Genomic DNA, 21656 nt, shown 5'->3' with positions numbered 1-21656 from the left:
TCTTTCCGCAAGGCAACAAGAATAAATATCCCCAAATCCTCCACTGCCAATTGCCGGCCCGACCCGCCACTGTTTTTTCTCCACATCTGTCAGCACTGTCCCCAGAGGGATCTTCATAGACTTAGCATAGCCATTGGCCTTCTTGCGGGGGCGCGGTGCAGCCTTGGCTTTTCCCTTTGATGCCATCGTAAACCTACAAAGTTCCCGGGAAATTCGCGCACCCTTTTTTTGAACGGTAAGTACTTGCCCCAGGGCTGCCAACAGTCGAATAAGAAAAACCCCTACAGAGAGCTACTCAGTTTGATGTACGGAAATTTATAGGACAATTCCTTTGTGTCGTCCCGTCTGACCAGGTAAGCGTGGATTATAGCCTCAATTAACCCCTATCTTTCATACCTTACTTTTAAGAACCTCCCATACAAAATACCCCTTACTACCAAATATATGTGAAGGACACTGTTTTGCGTTCATGGTGGTGAGCAGCGGAACTACGAAAATTATGTTGCCGGCCGTGTTGCTCAGCTGACAGTGACAATATGGAATATTTTCCAAATCATTTTATTTGTTTTGAAATTAATTCAAAGATTCTTAGTTATTTTGCGCGATTTGAGTGATTTTAATAATAATAATAAATATGCGACATTGTATTTCGGGTAGGGAAAAGTGTAATGATTGTAGTGAAGCGATTATAACTCTAAAATACGTGTTTTTATTTCTTTTTCGTGGATATTTTTAGGAGACAATTTTTTATGCAGAGCTTTTTTTTCTTTTTTAAAGTGTTAAATCGGTAATATCTATTAAATAAAACATATCATTATCATTGTGGCTTGTGCCGTTTGTATGATATTCGGAAGTGAAATCATGAGGTGCATTTGACAGTTTCACTCGCCCGCCATTGATGTACGTGGCAAAACCCAGCCCTTAAATCGAGCCTACCATTCAAGATCTTTCCGATGAGGCCTAAAAAAGTGCCTAATGCTGTGGTGTTAATTAATGGCTCAACGCTGGGAACCCTTACCCTGTGTCAGACGGGGTATGAAAATTATTTAAAAGTCTTTCTCTGCTCCTTTTGCTATTAGATTGTTTTCTACGTTTTGCTTCTTCTCAAATTAAAATTTCTCAGAAACTATAATTATCATTAATTTCCCGCACTTATTTTAATAACATTAATATATTTTAATGGCTAGCGCACAATAACTTTTGTTTGTAAACATGTTTTCAAAGTTTTCCATGAGGATGAGCAAGATGACTAGATCTAGATCTCACTCACTCTCATTGAAATGTTAAAAATATGTTTACTAAACAAAAGTTATTGTGCTATATTTCTATAAGGTGTAAGACTTTCTCAAGACCTTCCAATTTCATTAAATACACCTATTTTAAGATATCTAACTAAAATAAATTTATTTTTTTACTGAAAGCTTATGTCGTTCTTACTTTGAATTTCATTAAAAAAATGAAAAAAATTAAAATGTGAGATTTAGAAGCAAGAGTTTTAAAAAAAGATATTTTCTCACCTACCACCTAAAAAACTAAAAGAGATAATGATAATGAAGAATATATGGGTTTTTCGACTTTATTGGATCATAATTCAGGCGCTCGGAGCAAAAAAACTCTAAGTCGTATGCATTTCCCTATTAAAATAGCGTTTTTTTGCTCTGAGCTCCTCAATTATCCTAGAAAACATTTTCTTAAAACTTTTATCGCAGAAAACACTGTTATTACTTGTTAGAGGGTTAAGCTTTACTAGAGAAATTCGTACCCATGTCGGAGCAAATTTCGTACGGGGTACGAGTACGATACAATAAAACACATATTTATTACAGTAGTAAACTATCTCGAATCAGGCGTCTGAAATGTCACCCTTAAATTTAGAGAATTTCAAGAGTGGTTAAACTCAAAATCTAAAATTTGAGGTTATGCGAGGAAAGTTTTCTGTGCGGAGTCGGTGGAGTCTGAATTAGAACCTTCTCCAGTCCTTCGTATTATCACGGCATTATCTGAATTCCGTTTCTTTAATTAACAGCTAATTACAATGATAAAATCTCTAAACAAACTTATTTTTCTTCATTAGAATGGGTGCATTTCACATGAATTCCCTTACATTTTTGAAAATATTGTTCATGTTTTAGGAACTTCACCGTACAACAACTCCAAATTAAATTCACATATTCAAATTAAATTTACATTCATAATTACAGTAGAGTTGTAGACTCTATCAAATTCGGGCATTTGGGACCGAAGTGTCACAAGAATTAGAGAGAAATCCGGGCGTCAAATTGTTTGAAATGCAACGATTTTTTGTTCTTTTGCATACAGATATTGAGTTTACATTAGAGGTGTGCAAGAAACCGTTGCGAAACCGAATTAACGTCAAAAGAAACATGTACGTCAATGGTCAAAACGCTACTATATCAAACTTATTTTGACGTTAATTCGGTTTCAACGGTTTCTTGCACACCTCTGGTTTACATACTCATATTTATGGTAAATTTCATTAAAACCCCTTAATAATGCAACATCACATGATAACTGAGAAAAACATGGTAACTTTGAGCATATTTGCTTCATTCGAAAACTTGAAAAATGTCTATTTTTACATTTAACTGCTGCCAGAATTTAAAAGTAGTCCGGTCTTGAAAGAGCCGAATTAGGGAGAGTCTACTGTACAATCGATTCATCAAAAAACCTTCGATAATGAAAAATTACAACACAGTTAAGAAATGCAAGTTTGACGTTTGAGCTGCTTCATTCGATTATCATAATCGAAACCCAATTTTAAAAGAACCGAATTAGCCAAAGTCTAGCACATTGATTATTTCAGCATCTTTTTACAATGCGTCAAAAATATTTCCTAGCCAATATAAAATAAAAAATAACAAATCATATCAAACATATCAAACCGTCTAAAATCTAATGATTTTTCTGTTGACATTGAAAATTTATGGGGTAAGCCCCGATATGAGCCGATCGACCTCCCTGAATATACGTTCCACAAAAATCAAAGTGAGAATCACAGTAGATTAGAGCACACTCCTTTTGATCTTCTCGTGCTAAAAGGGTTAACAAACCTCCAAGTCATGTTAACAAAACTTTTAAAATTCAACTAATGGACTATTATTTTATGGATTTTATGTCACTTAGACGAAGAGCAACCATAAAAGCAATAGTTTATTGCAATACAGTAAAGTTCCTCAAATTTAAATATTTGGGAGATATAATAGCCCAGCGAGTACGGCGAGCACAGTTAGCTAAAAATGGCAACGTGTTTTCAACAAAAATATACTGAAAACTGAAATAACGGTGCTTTTTTTTGCTAACTGTGCTCACTGGAAAGATGACATTTCTCGCTCCTCGAACATTATTTTCAAAAACGTAACGGAATTCATGTGAAATTCATTTTCCCTAATAGATAAATAACTTTAGATTTAGAGAATATATCAATGTAATTTATTGTGAAATAAATGGAATTTGTTGCGGAAGTTAATATAATACGATAATATTGAGAAAACAGAAAAATAAAAATGGTTCTAATCCAAACACGCAAACCTTTCTTCGCATAACCCCAAATTTTACATTTTAGACTCAACCGTCGTTCAAATTTGAGGAACTCGACTGTATATTGAAATAAGAATAATGGGCAATATACAGTAGCTAAATGTTATAAGACAATAACTAACTAAATAAGATTTCACTATCACAAGGAAATCATCTCTTCTTCGCCGGATATTAATACATATTCATGTCCAATGGATAATTTCATTCTGGGAGTTATCATTGAGATAAATTTTCATATTAAGATATTAAGAAACAGAAAATTTAGATTAATAAGAAGTTTCATTATAGAATTTACTCAATTTATTAGATAGATAGTGGCATTGCAGAAAATTGTTTCCAAATTTTACTGCGCGATGCAATCAAAAATTTGACGGATGATATCTAAGTTATATACAAGAAGGGCCCGTCTGACCAGGTAAGCGTGGATTATAGCCTCAATTAACCCCTATCTTTCATACCTTACTTTTAAGAACCTCCCATACAAAATACCCCTTACCAAATATATGTGAAGGACACTGTTTTGCGTTCATGGTGGTGAGCAGCGGAACTACGAAAATTATGTTGCCGGCCGTGTTGCTCAGCTGACAGTGACAATATGGAATATTTTCCAAATCATTTTATTTGTTTTGAAATTAATTCAAAGATTCTTAGTTATTTTGCGCGATTTGAGTGATTTTAATAATAATAATAAATATGCGACATTGTATTTCGGGTAGGGAAAAGTGTAATGATTGTAGTGAAGCGATTATAACTCTAAAATACGTGTTTTTATTTCTTTTTCGTGGATATTTTTAGGAGACAATTTTTTATGCAGAGCTTTTTTTTCTTTTTTAAAGTGTTAAATCGGTAATATCTATTAAATAAAACATATCATTATCATTGTGGCTTGTGCCGTTTGTATGATATTCGGAAGTGAAATCATGAGGTGCATTTGACAGTTTCACTCGCCCGCCATTGATGTACGTGGCAAAACCCAGCCCTTAAATCGAGCCTACCATTCAAGATCTTTCCGATGAGGCCTAAAAAAGTGCCTAATGCTGTGGTGTTAATTAATGGCTCAACGCTGGGAACCCTTACCCTGTGTCAGACGGGGGACTACTTAAGGATATTGAACACTGGAACCTTTTGATTTTGAACAAATTCAATCTCAAAATGGGTTATTTGTAACAGTGGAGGCTGGCTGTTGTGAAGTCGGGGGCAGTCGCCGTTCGAGCACTAAACGCAAAATTTTTGTCTGCGATCACCTTTCAATTTGTCTGCCTGAAAATCATTCCTCTTTTATATTTATTTATTATGTAAAGCTCGACTGAATAAAATATTATTATTATTATTGTAACCAATTATAAGATATTTTCATAATTTTAGTAACTATATCAATTTATTTGATCTTAACTTTATAATTAGAAGTCTATTTTATTACTTAATACACTAAATAGAATAAAATCGTAGTATTTTTTGGAATTTAAATTAAATCGTAGTTAACCAAAATCAAAAGTGGAAAAAAGTTAGACAATGTTCGTTGCTGAAAGATTTGTCCCACGGAAGTCGACTATGCCATGGCGCAAGCATACGATCGCATTTCGTTTATTGGGATTTTGTTATGTGAAGGTTGGTCATCGTCAAAGCGTCACTGTCATTGCCGTTTTATCGCTTTCCCTACGCTGTTGTGTTGAATTGTAGCGACATTCGCTTTTTTCTGCCCAAAAAATACTGTGAAAATATTGATAACTTGAGACAAATCTGTGGATATGGTGAGTACATGAGTTGCTTTATCGCGAAAGCCAAAAAAACCTTTTGATAATTGCATAAAAATATGTGTAAATTGAATTTATAACAATTTCACCATCGGCGACTCTACGCGTTGCTTTAACCTCTTCTGCTATTCTTTTCATTGACCTAATCGATTTTCCCGGATGCTCTACAATTCCAGGCTGGCGGAAAAGCAGGCAAGGATTCTGGAAAAGCCAAAGCAAAGGCCGTTTCGCGTTCAGCTAGGGCTGGCTTGCAGGTAATTTTCCGGTGGCGTTGTGACAGATATTTTGGCGCCGACTCCCGGACAAGCCGCTAATTCTTATCTCTCTCTTTCACACTTTCAGTTCCCTGTGGGCAGAATTCATCGGCATCTCAAGAATCGCACCACAAGCCATGGACGCGTGGGGGCCACAGCGGCCGTCTACTCAGCTGCCATCCTTGAATATCTCACCGCTGAAGTGAGTATGCAAAAACAGTTTTATGTTTGCTTTTCCGGGAAGTAGAATATGAGGTTAGGGATTTCTCTGGAGAGGCCATCTATGCGCTCCCCACTTTGTCGGTGCGCAAACGTTGGCTTTGATGGGGCGCTGTTGCCACTTTGCCCGCCATTTTTTATCAGTATATCTGTCCCTTTCGCACTCATACAGTAAAGCTGAGAGCGCGGCAAATCAAGCGTCATGCCAGTACAGTAATGTTTCATGAAACTTTAGCCCTTTGAAATATTTCAAGTACTTTTTTGAATTCTTCATAAGATTTTTAAATTCCCTTGTATTTTTGACTAAAATTTAATGTTTGAGTTTTTATAGCGTAAGTTTTAAAGTACGTCCATAAAACCTTTTTATAACAATGTACAAAAATACAAGATAATTTTTAAATTTCAAATTATTAATTTTAAATTTCAAATTTTTAATTTTGTGACAAAATAATGTTAATTGGGTGAATGACTATGGACATATTCAAGGTTGTTTTTTTTTAACTTGTTTTTCGTTTTACAGACCTTACTCATAGAAAGGATTTAAAGGTCCATAGACTTTAAAAATGTTATATTTTCTTGTAATATTTCTCTGGGAAATAAGAAAACAGTTTGTGTTAGTTTCTTCCTTTCCACCAAATTTTATAGGAAATCAACAAGATTTTCTACAGGATTTGGAAATTTTCATCTAGATTTTGCGTTTATATTGAAATAAATTAATGTAAAATGCTTATCCGGGTCTCCTAACCAAAATTAAGACGAAAACAAAATTTTTATTTGATTATTTTTTTCGGTACTCTAACGGCAGTACTGGTTCTTGTATCAATTTTAGTAATTTTCATGTTTTCACATTATTTTTTACCTATGGTTCAATTAAAGCCCAATTCTTTTATCGAAAATACTCCATTAGTATATTTGTAATATCTTTAAAAAAAATCTATGATTTTGACGTTAAAGAAGAATAAATTGAAAAAAAAACGACGGAAAATTTGCAAAATATAACTAATTTTTTAGGTACTGGAGTTGGCTGGTAATGCATCAAAAGATCTTAAAGTGAAGCGTATAACTCCCCGTCACTTGCAGCTGGCCATCCGTGGAGATGAGGAATTAGACAGCCTTATTAAGGCCACAATTGCGGGTGGTGGTGTCATTCCACACATCCACAAATCGCTCATTGGAAAGAAGGGTGGTCCGGAATAACCGTATCACTCCGGAAATCCGAGCTATTAATCATAATTTCCAAAAACTGAAAATTAAATATCCATCTTTCCACGACTTCAATTGCCTTTTCTCTCCCTAAAATAAATTACTTGACCAATTTTGCGTTCATTATCTTATAAGTTCAGGAACCCTAGACAGATGGATCTTCAATGCAGGAGTCCACAGAATATCTATTTGTAATGTCAAATAAATTCCGGACATGGGAGATTATATTTTTAGTTTTGTTTTTTTCTTGACTTTTATGCCCAGCGCACAAAAACTTTTGTTTAGTAAACATGTTTTTGACATTTCAATGAGAGTGAGTGAGATCTTGATCTAGTCATCTCGCTCATTCTCATGGGATATTTTGAAAACCTGTTAACAAAAATTATTGTGTGTTGATCATTAGCGTTTAAGTTGATGCATTCGAGAGAGAAATTTGTGTTTCTCTGTAAATTTTCTTTCTGTGTATTCTTTAATGGATAAAAATTAGCTGTAGGATTTTCATTTTGATGTGTCTAGCTAATGAAAAATCTTTGAGGAGAGTAATTATACGAAATAAATACATTGCTGTTGAAGACTTCACATATGGATTTTTGCAGATGAAAAAAAGAAGCTGACAAAATAAAATAAAAAAATGTGGAAAATGTTTGTTTCACGTTGTAAATTAAATTGAAATAAAGATAGAAAGGAAAATATATCGAGAATTTATTATTGAAATAGAGAATTACAAGTCAGGGCAGGGGGTTAAATTTTGGATATGAACGCAGCATCTGTGACTGGCAAAACATTGAGAAATCACCATGAAATTTATGCAATGGGATTTATTTTTTAATTTTGTCAATAAAATCGTAAAAATTTGACCCGGTACCTTTTGGAATAAAAATATCAATAATCTGGATTGTTTAAAAGCTGTCTATTTTATTTCAAATTTCTTGTAAATTTTTGAAAATATTTGGTTATTTTCGAGGGTTTTTGAAGTTCGTTTCGTTTGAAAGTTTAATTAAATAGCATAATAGGATTAGCTATATAAACCTGGAATCCGACAGCCTAAACGTAAAAAGCGTATTAAAGGTTATATATTCAGCACAATCTCTCAATTTTTTAGCGAAATCGCTAATTGAAGCTAATTTTTATTTCTAAAGTTTTACACGTAATCTTTCAATACAGTGTTAAATCCAAATAAGAAATTTCTTTTTTTTTACATTCCATCGGGTAAAAATTCATCAAATCTAGAACACCTCAATATTCGTTTTCGAAAGTGTGTTTTTTTTTTAAATACCCTAAGCATAATCTTTTTAAAGACTTAGGTTGAAATAACCTAGTTCAGAATCAGATGCAAAAGGAAGTTCTTTACGAGTAAATATGAGAATACGGACGTCACAATTTTATTGCGCTACAGATAGATCTGAATTTCATTTAGGGGAAGCTGGAGCACCATTGAACGTGAGGTAGTACCGCACACTTATTTTTATTTACAAACTACTTGGACTTATGCTGTCGATTTCTTTAGTGGGCAAGCATCTCATGTCTCGCTCGTCCTCTGAAGTTTAATATACAGCTACAGAGTGCCTGAAAAAAATGCAACAAACTAAAGCGCTATATTATTCTCATTTTTTGTTCAACTTTTTTGAAATAAAGAAAAAATGGTAGCAAATACATCAAAATTTTAGTATATTATCGGTTTTGTTCAATACGATCTTATTTTGAGTTAATTATGGTCTTTAGACTGTCGGAAGTGCATCGCAGTTTGCACGAATGTCAGACTTCTGAATGTCCTGCTATTCACGAGGAAGGGCTGTCTTCAGCTCATCGACACTTTGCTACTTTTTAGTCCTAACCTTGACGAACAAAATGCCTCTTTTGGAGTAGTCAAACAATTTTGCATCCAAGAATTGTGGAGCTCATTGTTTTCCCGAAATGAAGTGCGAAACATTTTTTTTTAGCCAAATCTTGTTCGGAGCGTTATTTCTGCGATGTTGTCGAGTCTTGATCGAACTTCCATTACTTACTAAAATTTTTGTTTGTCCACGACTCCAACACTCTTTCCTGGACAATTTCCAGAAACACATTGGCATTCAATTTGTTCCTTCACTTTAAGAACTACAGTAGATTCTCGCGCAATCGGCTCTTTTTCAATCGGGCAAAAAATTTTGTTGACAATTTTCACGTTTAATTATGAAGCTAATTCGCTCAAATTCGCTGTAGTTCTTCCTATTTTATCGTGATTCTTTATAATTGAGCGCTTTTTGTGGAATTTACACTTTGACGCCCAAATCTATCGATAAACCGGATAACATTTCGCCCTAAATGCCCAAATTGAGAGAGAGTCTACTGTATGCCTAGCGATGAAGCAATTTTTTTAGACCTCCACCAAAGCATTTTAAAATGCTAATAGTATCCCTGTACCAAGTTATGTTTCGAAAAACAGAAAGTTTAATTACATTTAGGTTTTTAAAGAAACCTACCAATAGCTGTTTCCGCATTTCCTGCAAATAGCGATATTAAATTGTCACGTTTGAGTTCTATTACGGTTTAAAAAAGTTTTACAAAATATTACCGAAAATGCTTTTGTAGGCTTTTAGCCAATAAAATGAACTACCACCACTACCACTATGCAAAATATGAAACCGCTGTCACCAGCAGTTTGACAGCTATGCGCTCTGAAAGTTGTTGCATTTTTTTTTCAGCCACCCTGTACAATTAAAAACTCGCAATGTTCGGTGCTACCCCGTGTTTGGTGGTTTCCCATGATAAGTTTGAATTAAAAATATTCCCATGTCGATCAAGTTGCGGATAAGGTTATTCTACCCTGTTTTGCAGAAGCAGTAACACAAAATCACATTGAAAATCTCTATTTTATTAGATTTAATTGAAATATTGACAATTCCAAAGCATATATTGTTAATATCATGTTACTCTGGAACAAAACACAAAATTTCATGGTGATTTTTAAAATTTCGTGAAACTTTCAATAGCTAACACCCAACTTGCTCGAAAGGGCGTCTCTTTAATTTTTGGCGGGAATCTAGGCCACATTTGCATGGGTCTCAGCAGCAATATCTGCACATTGCTCAATCATTTCGCCCTCCTCAATCTCCAGACACTTGCCCCACTCTTCCAGAGTGATTCTGTGGTCTCCATTGGGATCACAGGACTCCAGGAAGGGGGCAATACAGTGTTCCAGGGACATGAGTGGTGCTCTGATGGGAAATAGCTCGTGAATGGAGACACTGCGATCGTGGGAACTATCGAGGTCACACCATTTCCACACGGCTGCATTAGCCCAGCGCTTCGTGAGATTCGTCTCAGCCTCCATTTCCATCTTCTGATAGTGCTCATTGAGCTCCTGACGCTCCGCCAAATCGCGCATCACGTTGAACAGCCAATCTCTCATGCGTCGCGGAAAATCGTTCATTTCTTCCTCAGTGCATTCCTAGTTGGCGAAGAAAAAGAGAGCGAGAGAGAGAGATGAATAGTATTAAGGGAAGTCATCTGACCCTTCTGTATCAGCATAATTTATGGGCAATGCACTGCAAATGAAGGGAGCAAGAGCAAGACGTGGGAAAATATAAGCGGGAAACTTAACGGATTTTTTACTTGCATGCAAGAGATGTTTTAGAATTTGAATTGCCATGGAACCGTTGATGGCGGATTCTTGGAATGGGGAATTGGGGGAATCTGTGAGGAATTGTTTTCAAGCTCACCGGCATATCTCGGCATTCTCCGTAGTAATCAATGTGAATGTGACGGAACTCCTTGCCCATGCATGCAGGATCCTTCGTGTCACAGAGGCACCTCTGCCGATAAACCTCGCAGTCCGAGGGCCATGTTTCATTTTTGTTGGTGCAAACCTTGCGCCTTGGATCTACTTCATCAGGACACTCCGGAACACAGACACATGCTGCGGTCTGACCATCAGCCTGGCAGATTCTTCCAGCTCCACAGTGAACCTTGGTGCAGGGATCTGACAACTGCGGTGTAGCATCTGGATTGGCAGCAGCCAATTCAGCTTCCCTGGCAGCCAATTCATTTTCCCGCGCAACATCTTTCAACTTGAACAAAGCAAAGCAAAATGTATTTTTTGATTTATTTGGCAAATGAGACAAAATAAACGCAATAAAATGTTGAAAACACAAAAAAACTGAATAAATTTGCCTCAAGTGTGAGAAATCAACAGAAAATTTTTGATACATTTTGTGCTATAGACTTATCTGTCGGCCTGAGGAAATCATCGGTCAAGGCGGAAGCAATGAAAGACGAAAGGCATTACAATCTTGCTTTTTAATAATAAAAAAAAGAGCTTTTTCTCCACTCTGATTCCTCAACCAGAGATGTTCATCTGATAAACATTCAGAACAAACATGTAGTGCCTAAATCGCGTTTATGTTCTATTTTTAATACGCAATGAAAATACAATACTCAGAATATACTCACATGAAGATCTTGCTCGAGAGTTCTCAGTAATTCCTCATCGATGTCCAGCATCTCATCGGAAGACAGCTCATCCAAGAAATCATGACTATCCTACAAGTTTTTCATCCCCCAAAAAGAAAAATACATTAGATAAATGCTACTTATATCAATTTCATAATCTAGCTCTTGATTCAACTCCATTGGGCTAAACGCTCATTGAGCGAGCAAGACGCGGAAAAAATAATCAACTGCCGTTTTGATAAACTTTTAGCCCACAGATTTTATTCTTTGCTTTTTTTCTGGTCATGTAACTCTAAAATTCACTTTCGGGAACTTTCGAGAAAAATAATAAAAAAAAGTAGCACAACATTTATAGAAAAAAGCACAGAACTAGATTTACCTTTGCGAGAGCAAATCCATTGAGGATTACCATAAAAGCGGCCAGTAGAAGGAAAATTCGATCCATTTTCCCCATTCTATTCAACCTGTAAATTAATTTAAACAATAATTTTTCCTAAAGGATTTCTGTTAAACAGAAAAATCACAAAATCTTCCCGTAAATGGAGTCAAATAAATGTGATTAAGATATTTAATCAGTTTTCGTTGTCTTTATAACATTACAATTTTCTCCTGAACTATTAAAAGTACTCTGGGAATATAAAACTTTCAATGTTTTGTTCTATTGATTTTTGAGAGTTTTTTTTGCAAATTAATGTTATTCGTTTAACTGGGGATTAAAAAAATTGTTCACAGGAGCAAGTAGGGTAAGTGTGCCAAAATCCGGCCAGCTTGCAATTTCGGCCAAATTTTTTGTTCCTCGAATTTCCATGAACTTTTAGATTTTACGCACTCTAGAGATTATACTATACTAAAGAATAACAAAAAAATGTAGCTACGACAAACGAGATGACGTGAAAAAGATATTGGTAGAATTCCCGAAAGGCAAGGAACTATGAGAATGAAGGTGGCGAAGGTGGCCGAAATAGGGCACCAAAGCTATGCCTATATTTTTATTCATTTTAAAATGTATTAAGAGTGATTTTAGAGTAAATAAAGATGGTAAACTCTTTACAAGGTTCCAAGCAACACTCTTACAAAAGAAAAATAAAAAAAAATCGATTTGAATTTAAAATATTACATTTCAAACTTGAGACTGACGCTTGCATGCAACTATGCAGAAATTTGGCACACTTACCCTATAAAGCAAATTAACCAAAACGAGAAGTCGGAAAAGTTAAATCGTAAACCTAACTCTAACTCAAAAATTCCATTTTCAATGATGAGGTAGAAATTATATTATTAATCTTAAAACCAGAAAAAGCTGGTTCCTCTTTAAATAAATAACTGAATTCTAAATAAACGAATAACCTAATTTGTGCAGAAAATATTAAAATGTCATACTTTTTTTATAAACATTTTGAAAATTCAACAAAAAAACAGACAGTAGATTAGTTAAAAATTAATTTATTTCGGTTGTTATAAGTTGGATTTCTATACTTTTACATTTTGTCTATTTAAAACTCTCTTGCGTTAAATCCTTTTTTAGTGTTCTTTTCGTTCTATTAACCCATTTTTCTTTACAGATTGATAGTTGATTATTGTGAAAAGAAAAAAAATATTGAGGGGCACAAGGTGGTGCTACCAAATGCGCGCCTCAATGGGGCATTAAATATAAATTCTTCACAATAAATTCTTTCAAACATCATTTATCCATACAATGTAACTGTTTAAGAAAAGATTCTGCCATCCAGAATTCAAATCAGTAGAGAAAATGAAAGAAAATATTATCAAAATCGAGGCAATGTCAAAACTTCTGTACGTAATTTTGCACGCAAAATTTGCATATCTTTCCCCGCGATGAGAAAAGTGCAATAAAATATATTTCTCTCTGTCAGGCTATTTTTCCTACATTATTGAAAGACTACCCTATATTTCATTTAAAAATAGTAGAAAAAAACCCAATTTCAATGCTGTCCAATTTTATAGGTGCCCCACTTCCCCCTATAGTAGGAATGTCTGACACGTCTGCCACAAATCCTTTGGAATTAAGTGCAGTGAAATTCACTGGATAATATTATTTGCATTATCGAATATTTCTGTTGACCTAAAGCCCTACACACAAGCCCCCCACGTCACAGTGAAAGAGCTACTGAATGGTTCATAGGGGACTATCCACCCAGAGAACGATTTATTTCAAAGATTTTTGCAATGCTATTTTTTCCAATTATATTTTTGGAGCCAGGAGTGGTCCAAGCTCGCATATAAGGATTTTGTTAGAGGATCACCAGCTAAATAAAATTTGGAATATGTTGAAAATTTTTAATCTGTTTAATATTCACTTTAACATAATTTTCATGTAGAAAATGCTTCTACTGATGAATTTTCGGATCAATTAAACCGAAAATTACAGGTTTATTTGTAACTTCTTAATTTTACTTTTTGTCAACAATATTACACTATTTTGTGCATTTACAAATTTACGATTTCCATTTTCTTTGTATTCATACCAAATTTAATTTTTACTGATCGATTTTGCTAAAACACTGCTCAATACACTCAGTCCCGGCATTAAGTCCTTCGGGATTATGCACCTGACGGAATTATGCACATACAATTATGCAAATTTGCCTACCATTGGGAGTCAATTTATGAATTAATTTTTGAAATACGCCTAAATGTATACTATATGCAACGCGGGAAATTTGAAAACATTTTGCTACTTTTTCAGAATAAAACATTAATTTCTTTTATTAAGGTATTTTTTTTTTAAATATTCTAACCATTTATTGAAGAAGGCCAAAAGGTACTGTTTGCTAATTCATTTCTATTAAACAATTGAATCTTTTTGTTTGAACAACTTTTACTCCGCGCGAAATTCGTTCTACGGTCGATTTACTTAAAAGAAAGCCCCAGCGGGTATGCAAATTTTCTCGACGCACAATGCCATTTTGCGCGTTTTCTTCGGTCCCGAAAATGTGCATAATCCCGGGACTGAGTGTATAATATTTAGCGTATGATCTAACATTAATAGGTCAATTATTCTATAAATAATACGTATCAGTGATAATTTCATAGAAATTGACCATCAAACATTCAAAAATTGACCCACCGGTCGAGTCGAGGACATCGGTCGATTGAGGGTACTTCACCTTAGTAAATATTTAGGCTCAAAAGTGACGAAATTTCAAATGACCGCACTGATAAATTGTTTAATTTTTTTATACTCCAATTTTTTAAGTAAAACTCCTTTGGGAATAGAAACTACAAGACTTATACATAAAAAAATTTCATTAAAGTGGAAATAACTATTCATTGGTATTGTCAGGAAAATTAATTACATTTTTATGCTGTTTTTGTGTTGGGATTTTAAAGGTTAGATATGTAACACGTTTCATTGATATGCTTAGTTTCATTTTTATTGTTGATTTTCTGTCAGAAAAAAACGTCTCGTCCTTAACCCTTTAAGGACGATTGGAACACAGGTGTCCCATAAAGAAAATATTTTTTCCTGACTGCTTAAAGTTATTTTTTTCTTATGTTTGTACGTAATTGCAAAGGTTGAAGGAATCTAGGATATTTTTTGCAAATTTCCAGCTATTTGCTATTAGTAAATATTTAAGCTTAAAAATGACGAATTTTTAAATTCTCATATTGAAAAATGATTTTAATTAATTTTTATAGGGTAAGTGTGCTAAATTCCGGCCAGCTTGCAATTTCGGCCCCAGTTTTTGTTACTCGAATTTCCATGATTTTTTAGTTTTTGCACACTCTAGAGTAGAGATTATACAATTAAAAAAATAACAAAAAAATGTCGATTCCACGAACAAGATGATCTGAAAAAGGTATTGGAGAATTCCCGAAGGGCAAGGAACTATGAGATTGAAGGTGGCCGGAATAGGCAACAAATGCTATGTCTACATTTTTATTCATTTTAAAATGTATTAAGAAAGAATTTAAAGAAAATAAAGACGATAGAGTGCCTACAAGCTTCCAAGCAACACTACTTATAAAAAAGTACGAAAAAATTCAATTTGTATTAAAAATATTACATTTCAAGATTGAAACTTTGGCGCTTGCATGCAACTATGCCGAAATTTGGCACACTTACCCTATTTCCAATTTTTTTTAAGCAAAACACCGTTTTGGAAAAGAAAACTACAATACTCATACACAATATTTTTCATTAGACTGAAAATTATTATTCATTGATATTGTCAGAAAATTGATTTAATTTTTTGGGCTATTTTTTCCTCTATCGCTCGTAGAGGTAAAAAATGCACCGAATCAGACTCTGTTGGGATTTTCCAAAGTCAGACGTAAGACATTTAATTGATCTTTTTTATCAGTTAAATTTTTATTGTTGATTTTCGGTCCGTAAAAAGTGTCTCGTCGTTAAAGGGTTAAACAAGTTTAAAAAGAATGCTGGAAAATTATCAATCACCGAAAAGATAATAGTTTTAGAATTTAAAAGCCTTTTTGCAAAGTTTTCTTTTTATGAATCCGTCAAAAAATCAATGTTAAAGTGATTTTGATTACTTTACGAGGATAAGGAAAACCTGTGAGATTATCTAAAACTAAACCTAAAAGCTCTTCTAAGACGACATTGCAGCTTTCATCAGGGAAAGTTGACCAAAAACCTCTTTTAGTCCTTCCAAAAATCAATCCATTTGCGATTTCTAAAATTAGATTTTTTGCTACGTTTCTTTGAAAACCTGACCATAAATCTATTATTAATCCAAACTAGAATAGTTTTGGGTTTGTAGGCATAATATGATTCAGCAAAAGCCATTCCATCCAAGAGAAGACGCTTTTCTTGGATGGAGGATTTCTAGGATGCCCTTAAGGAGAGCTCTTAATATTCTTTAATTATTTTTAATTTTGCATTTTTTTATTGATTGGATATCATGGGAGAGGATGGTTCAAGGCCCAATAATTTCCTCTCACCATGCCATTAATTTGAAAAAAGTAATAATTTATTTAATACTTAATATTTAATTATATGTAGGATTCGAAACAACGTTGAATATTGAGGTAATACTTCTTTAAATTTCACAAATAACTATATATTTCAGGGATATATAATTCACAATTGAATAAAATGCGTCTTCATTCTTTGATTAATTGCACAGGACTAAATTTGTCACCAAATGGGCTACTACATTTTCACGAACATAAATTATTTCCCACACGGCCCTTCCTGACATCAAGTTTCCCCCTGGACAACTTCCTTGCCAGTATTTCATTAAGTCGGCGGCCGTCATATGGTCTGTTCAGGTCCCTCTTCAGTTCCCATCTTCTTCATCTTGTAGCGGTTATAAGGTAGTATTTCTATTACTTCGTTGGGTCCGACAAATTTTTTTCTCACTTTGTAGCCAACATCAAATTCTGTCCCCCTGATGGCGACCAAATCGCCAATCCGATAGTCATTGGCCCTTCTGCTTCGAAGATCATACGAGCGCTTGTTCTCATCTTGAATTTTGGAAATATTTTGTCTTGTCAAATCTTGTAATCCACATCTCTCTTCGTCAAAATCTTCTTCCAGTATTTCCACAATTTTATTGGTTACTTGGCATGGATTCATTCGTAATTCCTGTTTGCGTTCCACCTGTGTCATATTTTTCATATGATTCACTTTCTGACGTTCCTTCTCAATTGCTTCATGTTCCTCACGATCTCGCTTGATACGCTTAATCTTCCTGAATTTCCATGCTTCATACTCAATCTCATGATTCTGTCTCTTAGTAGTCCTTATCTTGGTAGTGACATCTTCAGCGCTTGTCATCATCGTCATATTGGCACGGGACATCGCATCAACATGGATCATCTTGTTTTCATTCTTATAACATTGATCACGTCGTCGAATCGTCACTTTACCAGGCATTATTGTGTAATGTACAGTCTTAAGGAAATTTCTGCCAATCAACCAAGTAGTCTCCATCACTTCTTTGGGTACAACATGGCATTCCATCCGATACTTCGCGCCATCAACTTCAATATTCATTGTAGTTTTTGCCAAAGCCTGGATAATTGCACCACCGAAACCACGAATTCTTTGAAATGATAATTGGTGATCCTCACACTTATCTTTAATTGACTCGTACGTATCTTCATTGATCAGAGATAGATCACTGTAGCTGTCAATGATCCCACAAAACTCTTTATCTCCAATCTTAATCTTCAAAATATCAAGCTCGTCATTAGTTGATTGAATGATGTTGATCATATTGACCTTCGCTTCATTATTACTCTTGAATTCTGAAACTTTCGACTTCGTCTTGTAATCGCTGGAGGTATGACCAAATCCATTGCACTTAAAACATTTTGATCCTCTCTCTTTATTCGGACATTCCATGGATTTGTGATCAGTATCCCCACAATTGTAACAAATAATCGTTTTTTGGGTTTCTCTTCGTGAGTTCTGAGATCTACTAGCAACATTCTTAGGATTATCATCCTTTTTCTCAGCGTCTTTGAGTTTCAGCTGCAGCTTTTCATATACTTCGATACGAAACTTCAGTTCTTCAACTGTCTTTGCTCCATAAAGTTGAGCTTTGCTCTGAACATTGTCATCAATGCCATCGCAAATATACTCGCATATAGTTGCTTCGTCAAGGCCACCCATCCTGCCCAATCTCTGCATTTCATAGACAAAATCCAAGAACTTTTCATCGGCTTTTTTCTTACGATTTGCCATGCGTCTATGCACATCGAGAGAACTTAATTTTTGGGCAAACTCCGTTCTCAGGGCATCTCTCAAGGTCTTCCAATCCTTGATACCCGTTGTTGCAAAAATGAATTTACGAGCAGTGCCTATCAACAATTTTTTGCAATACATTAATTTTTGGATGTCGTTCCATCCAAGCGTCATTGCGGTGTCTTCAAATTCCTCCAACCACACCTCAACGTCCTGCGAATCTTCTGCGCCAAATTTCTCTAGAGATTCTTCTACATCGCGCAGGCTGAACATCTTGTAAACGTTTGGAACAAACATATTGGGAATAGTTGGGACTGGGACATCTTCAAGAGAAGCATTGGTACTAGGACCACATGCACCGTCACTTTGGGTATCATTTTCATCCTTATCAAATTGCACAATGCGCTGTGCCAGCTCCTCTTTGGAACCTTCACAAGGTAAATCCCTCTTTGCGCATTCAGTCATCAACCCTTTCTTGGTGAAATTCTCCACCAATTCCTGGACACTTGACATTTTCGTCGTTTGCAGTGTTGCCTCAGTTCGTCGTTATGCAACAATTGCCGTCGTTCGTCGTTAGAAAAATAGTCGCCGTCGTCTTATGCAACTTTTTTTTTTTTTTTTTTTTTTTTCGTCTTATGCAACTCTTGCCGTCTTTCGTCCTGCGTCTTCGAGGTTTTTATTTTCACAAGAACACTCTTTTGTGCTTTTTGCACCGTCTTTCGTCTATATTTGTTCTTTTAACGTCTTTCTTTTTTTTTTTCTCCACTCACTTTTTCGTCAGCATCCTCAATATTCCACGTTTTTCGTTTTCTTTCCCAGCAATTTTCTACCCCATCCCGGTTGAGCCCCCATGTAGGATTCGAAACAACGTTGAATATTGAGGTAATACTTCTTTAAATTTCACAAATAACTATATTTCAGGGATATATAATTCACAATTGAATAAAATGCGTCTTCATTCTTTGATTAATTGCACAGGACTAAATTTGTCACCAAATGGGCTACTACATTTTCACGAACATAAATTATTTCCCACATATATATTAAGTTACTGTTGTTTTTATTTTAAAAAAATCCTCAACTTGAAATGTGAAAGAGAGACTTAATCTCCATATAAACTCAGGCTGATACTTGAGAATAGTTAACTCTAAAAATATGATGTTAAAGGATCAGTTCAAACTATTTATCATCACAAAAAGTTTAAGATCAAAAAATAGACATAATTACTTTTAAAAATGTCCTTTATCGTCAAATTTTATGGGCTAAATAGAAAAATCTCAAGATTTAATAGGAATTCTAAAAGACATTTACTGCATTTTTTATGTTTAAGATGGCACATCAAACCTCATGCAACTGATTATTAAACTGATGGGGTGAGTGTGCCAAATTCCGGCCAGCTTGCAATTTCGGCCACCTTTTTTGTTCCTCGAATTTCTATGAACTTTTATATTTTACGTACTCTAGAGATTATACAATGCAAAAGAATAACAAAAAATGTAGCTTCGACAAACGAGATGACGTGAAAAAGATATTGGAAGAATTCCCGAAGGGCAAAGAACTATGAGAATGAAGGTGGCCGAAATAGGGCACCAAAGCTATGTCTATATTTTTATTCATTTTAAAATGTATTAAGAATGATTTTAGAGTAAATAAAGACGGTAAACTCTTTACAAGGTTCCAAGAAACACTTTTTAAGAAGAAAGAATAAAAAAATCAATTTGAATTTAAAATATTACATTTCAAACTTGAGACTTTGACACTTGCATGCAACTATGCCGAAATTTGGCACACTTACCCTATCTGCTGCAAAACTTTCAAAAATTACGATTAAACTCAATAAAATAGTCGTAATTTTAAAGTTTTGCTTCATTGACCCAATTTTATTTTAGTAAGATTAATATAAAGCCTTCCCGTGCTTTCTGTAGTCTTTCTTGATAGTTTATCTTTATTAAAAAAGTTTTCAATTGCTTTTGTTCGAACTTCAGAAAATTACTTCTGCTCTGCGTCAAGAAGAAAAGACACACAATCAATTCCAAAGTTTAGGAATAAATTTTTGCATTCCACAATATTTAAACACAATTTAAAATAAAATGAAATGTCCAACACGACGTCCATTGCGGGAATTTCAATTAAACTTATCACACTTCATATACATAATACCACATCCTGATTACAATTTCCAGAGAGTGGAATGCAGCGTTTCATCTCTCGTTTGCATTCTTATCGTCTCTTCCTCTTTTGTAGGATAGAACAAGAGCCCTCTCCAACTTTTCACAGAACTCTTCTTTTCTTCCAAGAAAATTACCAACATCTATATAACATTATTAAACTTTACACTCAATTGAACATTTTGATATCTCGATTTGTTAAATCTTCTGCAGAGTTAATTAACACAAATTTTGTGGGAGTATGGGGCAAGATGATGTCACTGTCTTCAAGGAAAATCCTTTTAACCGAAATTTTGTGATTTTTCTGTGGAAATTCTCCTCGATTAAAGTTTGATTTTCTACTCACCTCAGTAGAAAATAGACCAAAGAAAAGCGTTTTCTTTTTAGTGTTCACAGGAAGTGAGAAAAAAAAATCCAGAAAATTCACTTTCTATGTTGTCTTTTGTGATGTGTCTTGAACAGAATCTCGGGAGAAACTGAATGTTCTCGTCTGATGATTGCTCCAAATCTTGGGCAGATGATGTGAAAAGAGACTGAGCACGAGCTAGAGGAGGATGGCATGAAAAGGGGAGCAGGAAAAAAAGCGCCAAAAAGCATTTGGGAACATGTGTGAGTTTGTGGTGGATGAAACGCGCCAATAGAGCAACATTTTGAGCATTTTATGCGAATATAAATCTCTTGGAGATTCCCGAAGGAGTATTGGTATTTGCAATTTCTCAAATACATTTGCAATTTCCCATGGAAAATGCACACGATTCTATTCTTACTCTCTCTCTCGGATTTCTCTCTCAAGATCACAAAGTATTATATATATTGCACATACATCCAAGCTTCGACATATCCCACATTTGACTAATCAAAAAAAAGCATAGAATGACCTCTTTTCATCCTCAAAACGCAAGAGAAAAAAAAAACACTTCCATATGCGATAAGACAAAAATCATTGAAATAATGTTTAATGGTGGTGTTGAACATTAATTTAAGAATAGAATTATGTGAAGACAAGTTCCCGTTTATTAAATCTCTTCTCAGCTTTTTTTTCCTCCTTCCAGTGAAATGGTAAACATAGCATCATCTACAAACGAACAATTCTATTTTTACTTTCCAAATGTTTGAGGCTTTTTAGCGTATGATGAAAAAATGCAAGAGAAAATAACACGTGAAAAGGGAAAACTGTGCACCTAAGGTGGTCTCTATAGAGTGGGAATTCCTTTACTTTCTTTCTGAATTGAGTAAACATCAGGGAAAAAGTCAAGAATGAAAAATGTTTTAGAGATTCTAAAATCATTTTTTACTAGTGCTGAAATATCTTCTAAAATAGTGATTCCCGCCAAGTTTATTTTGCATACTTTCAGGCGCTTTACTTCTCTACAGTGCCTATCAAAATTATCGGAAC

The 21656-nt window shown here is 34.6% G+C and overlaps 3 protein-coding genes across 3 annotated transcripts in view; 1 reads left to right on the top strand and 2 right to left on the bottom strand.

Annotated features, from left to right (window-relative positions):
• LOC129808890 (nucleosomal histone kinase 1) overlaps positions 1–277 on the bottom strand; it is a 2369-nt gene extending 2092 nt beyond the window's left edge. The window contains exon 1 of the mRNA XM_055858830.1: positions 1–277. Within this exon, the coding sequence (XP_055714805.1) occupies positions 1–186 (186 nt within the window). The 5' untranslated portion in view covers positions 187–277.
• Positions 278–5147: 4870 nt separating this feature from the next.
• LOC129804451 (histone H2A.V) lies at positions 5148–7680 on the top strand. The gene is made up of 4 exons (XM_055851768.1): positions 5148–5309; positions 5489–5566; positions 5655–5768; positions 6797–7680. The coding sequence occupies exons 1-4, from the start codon at positions 5307–5309 to the stop codon at positions 6980–6982; spliced, it is 381 nt and encodes a 126-aa protein (XP_055707743.1). The 5' UTR covers positions 5148–5306; the 3' UTR covers positions 6983–7680.
• A 2141-nt stretch (positions 7681–9821) lies between these two features.
• LOC129804442 (SPARC) lies at positions 9822–21088 on the bottom strand. The gene is made up of 5 exons (XM_055851758.1): positions 20607–21088; positions 11799–11883; positions 11420–11509; positions 10690–11037; positions 9822–10418 (listed from the first exon to the last, which is right to left on the bottom strand). The coding sequence occupies exons 2-5, from the start codon at positions 11871–11873 to the stop codon at positions 10011–10013; spliced, it is 921 nt and encodes a 306-aa protein (XP_055707733.1). The 5' UTR covers positions 11874–11883; positions 20607–21088; the 3' UTR covers positions 9822–10010.
• Between the last annotated feature and the right edge of the window lie 568 nt (positions 21089–21656).

Source organism: Phlebotomus papatasi, chromosome 1 (genome assembly GCF_024763615.1).
Source record: "Phlebotomus papatasi isolate M1 chromosome 1, Ppap_2.1, whole genome shotgun sequence".
NCBI classification, from domain to species: Eukaryota; Metazoa; Arthropoda; class Insecta; order Diptera; family Psychodidae; genus Phlebotomus; species Phlebotomus papatasi.
This window is presented reverse-complemented; position numbering and strand designations above follow the sequence as displayed.

Excerpts from the sequence above, each read along its gene's own strand:
- LOC129804442 (XM_055851758.1), bottom strand. The coding sequence starts at position 11,873 with ATGGGGAAAATGGATCGAATTTTCCTTCTACTGGCCGCTTTTATGGTA. Across the intron at positions 11,510-11,798 it reads ATGGATTTGCTCTCGCAAAG|GATAGTCATGATTTCTTGGA; the intron begins GTAAATCTAGTT and ends AAAAACTTGTAG. Across the intron at positions 10,419-10,689 it reads GAGAATGCCGAGATATGCCG|GAATGCACTGAGGAAGAAAT; the intron begins GTGAGCTTGAAA and ends TTCGCCAACTAG.
- LOC129804451 (XM_055851768.1), top strand. Across the intron at positions 5,567-5,654 it reads CAGCTAGGGCTGGCTTGCAG|TTCCCTGTGGGCAGAATTCA; the intron begins GTAATTTTCCGG and ends TCACACTTTCAG. Across the intron at positions 5,769-6,796 it reads TTGAATATCTCACCGCTGAA|GTACTGGAGTTGGCTGGTAA; the intron begins GTGAGTATGCAA and ends CTAATTTTTTAG.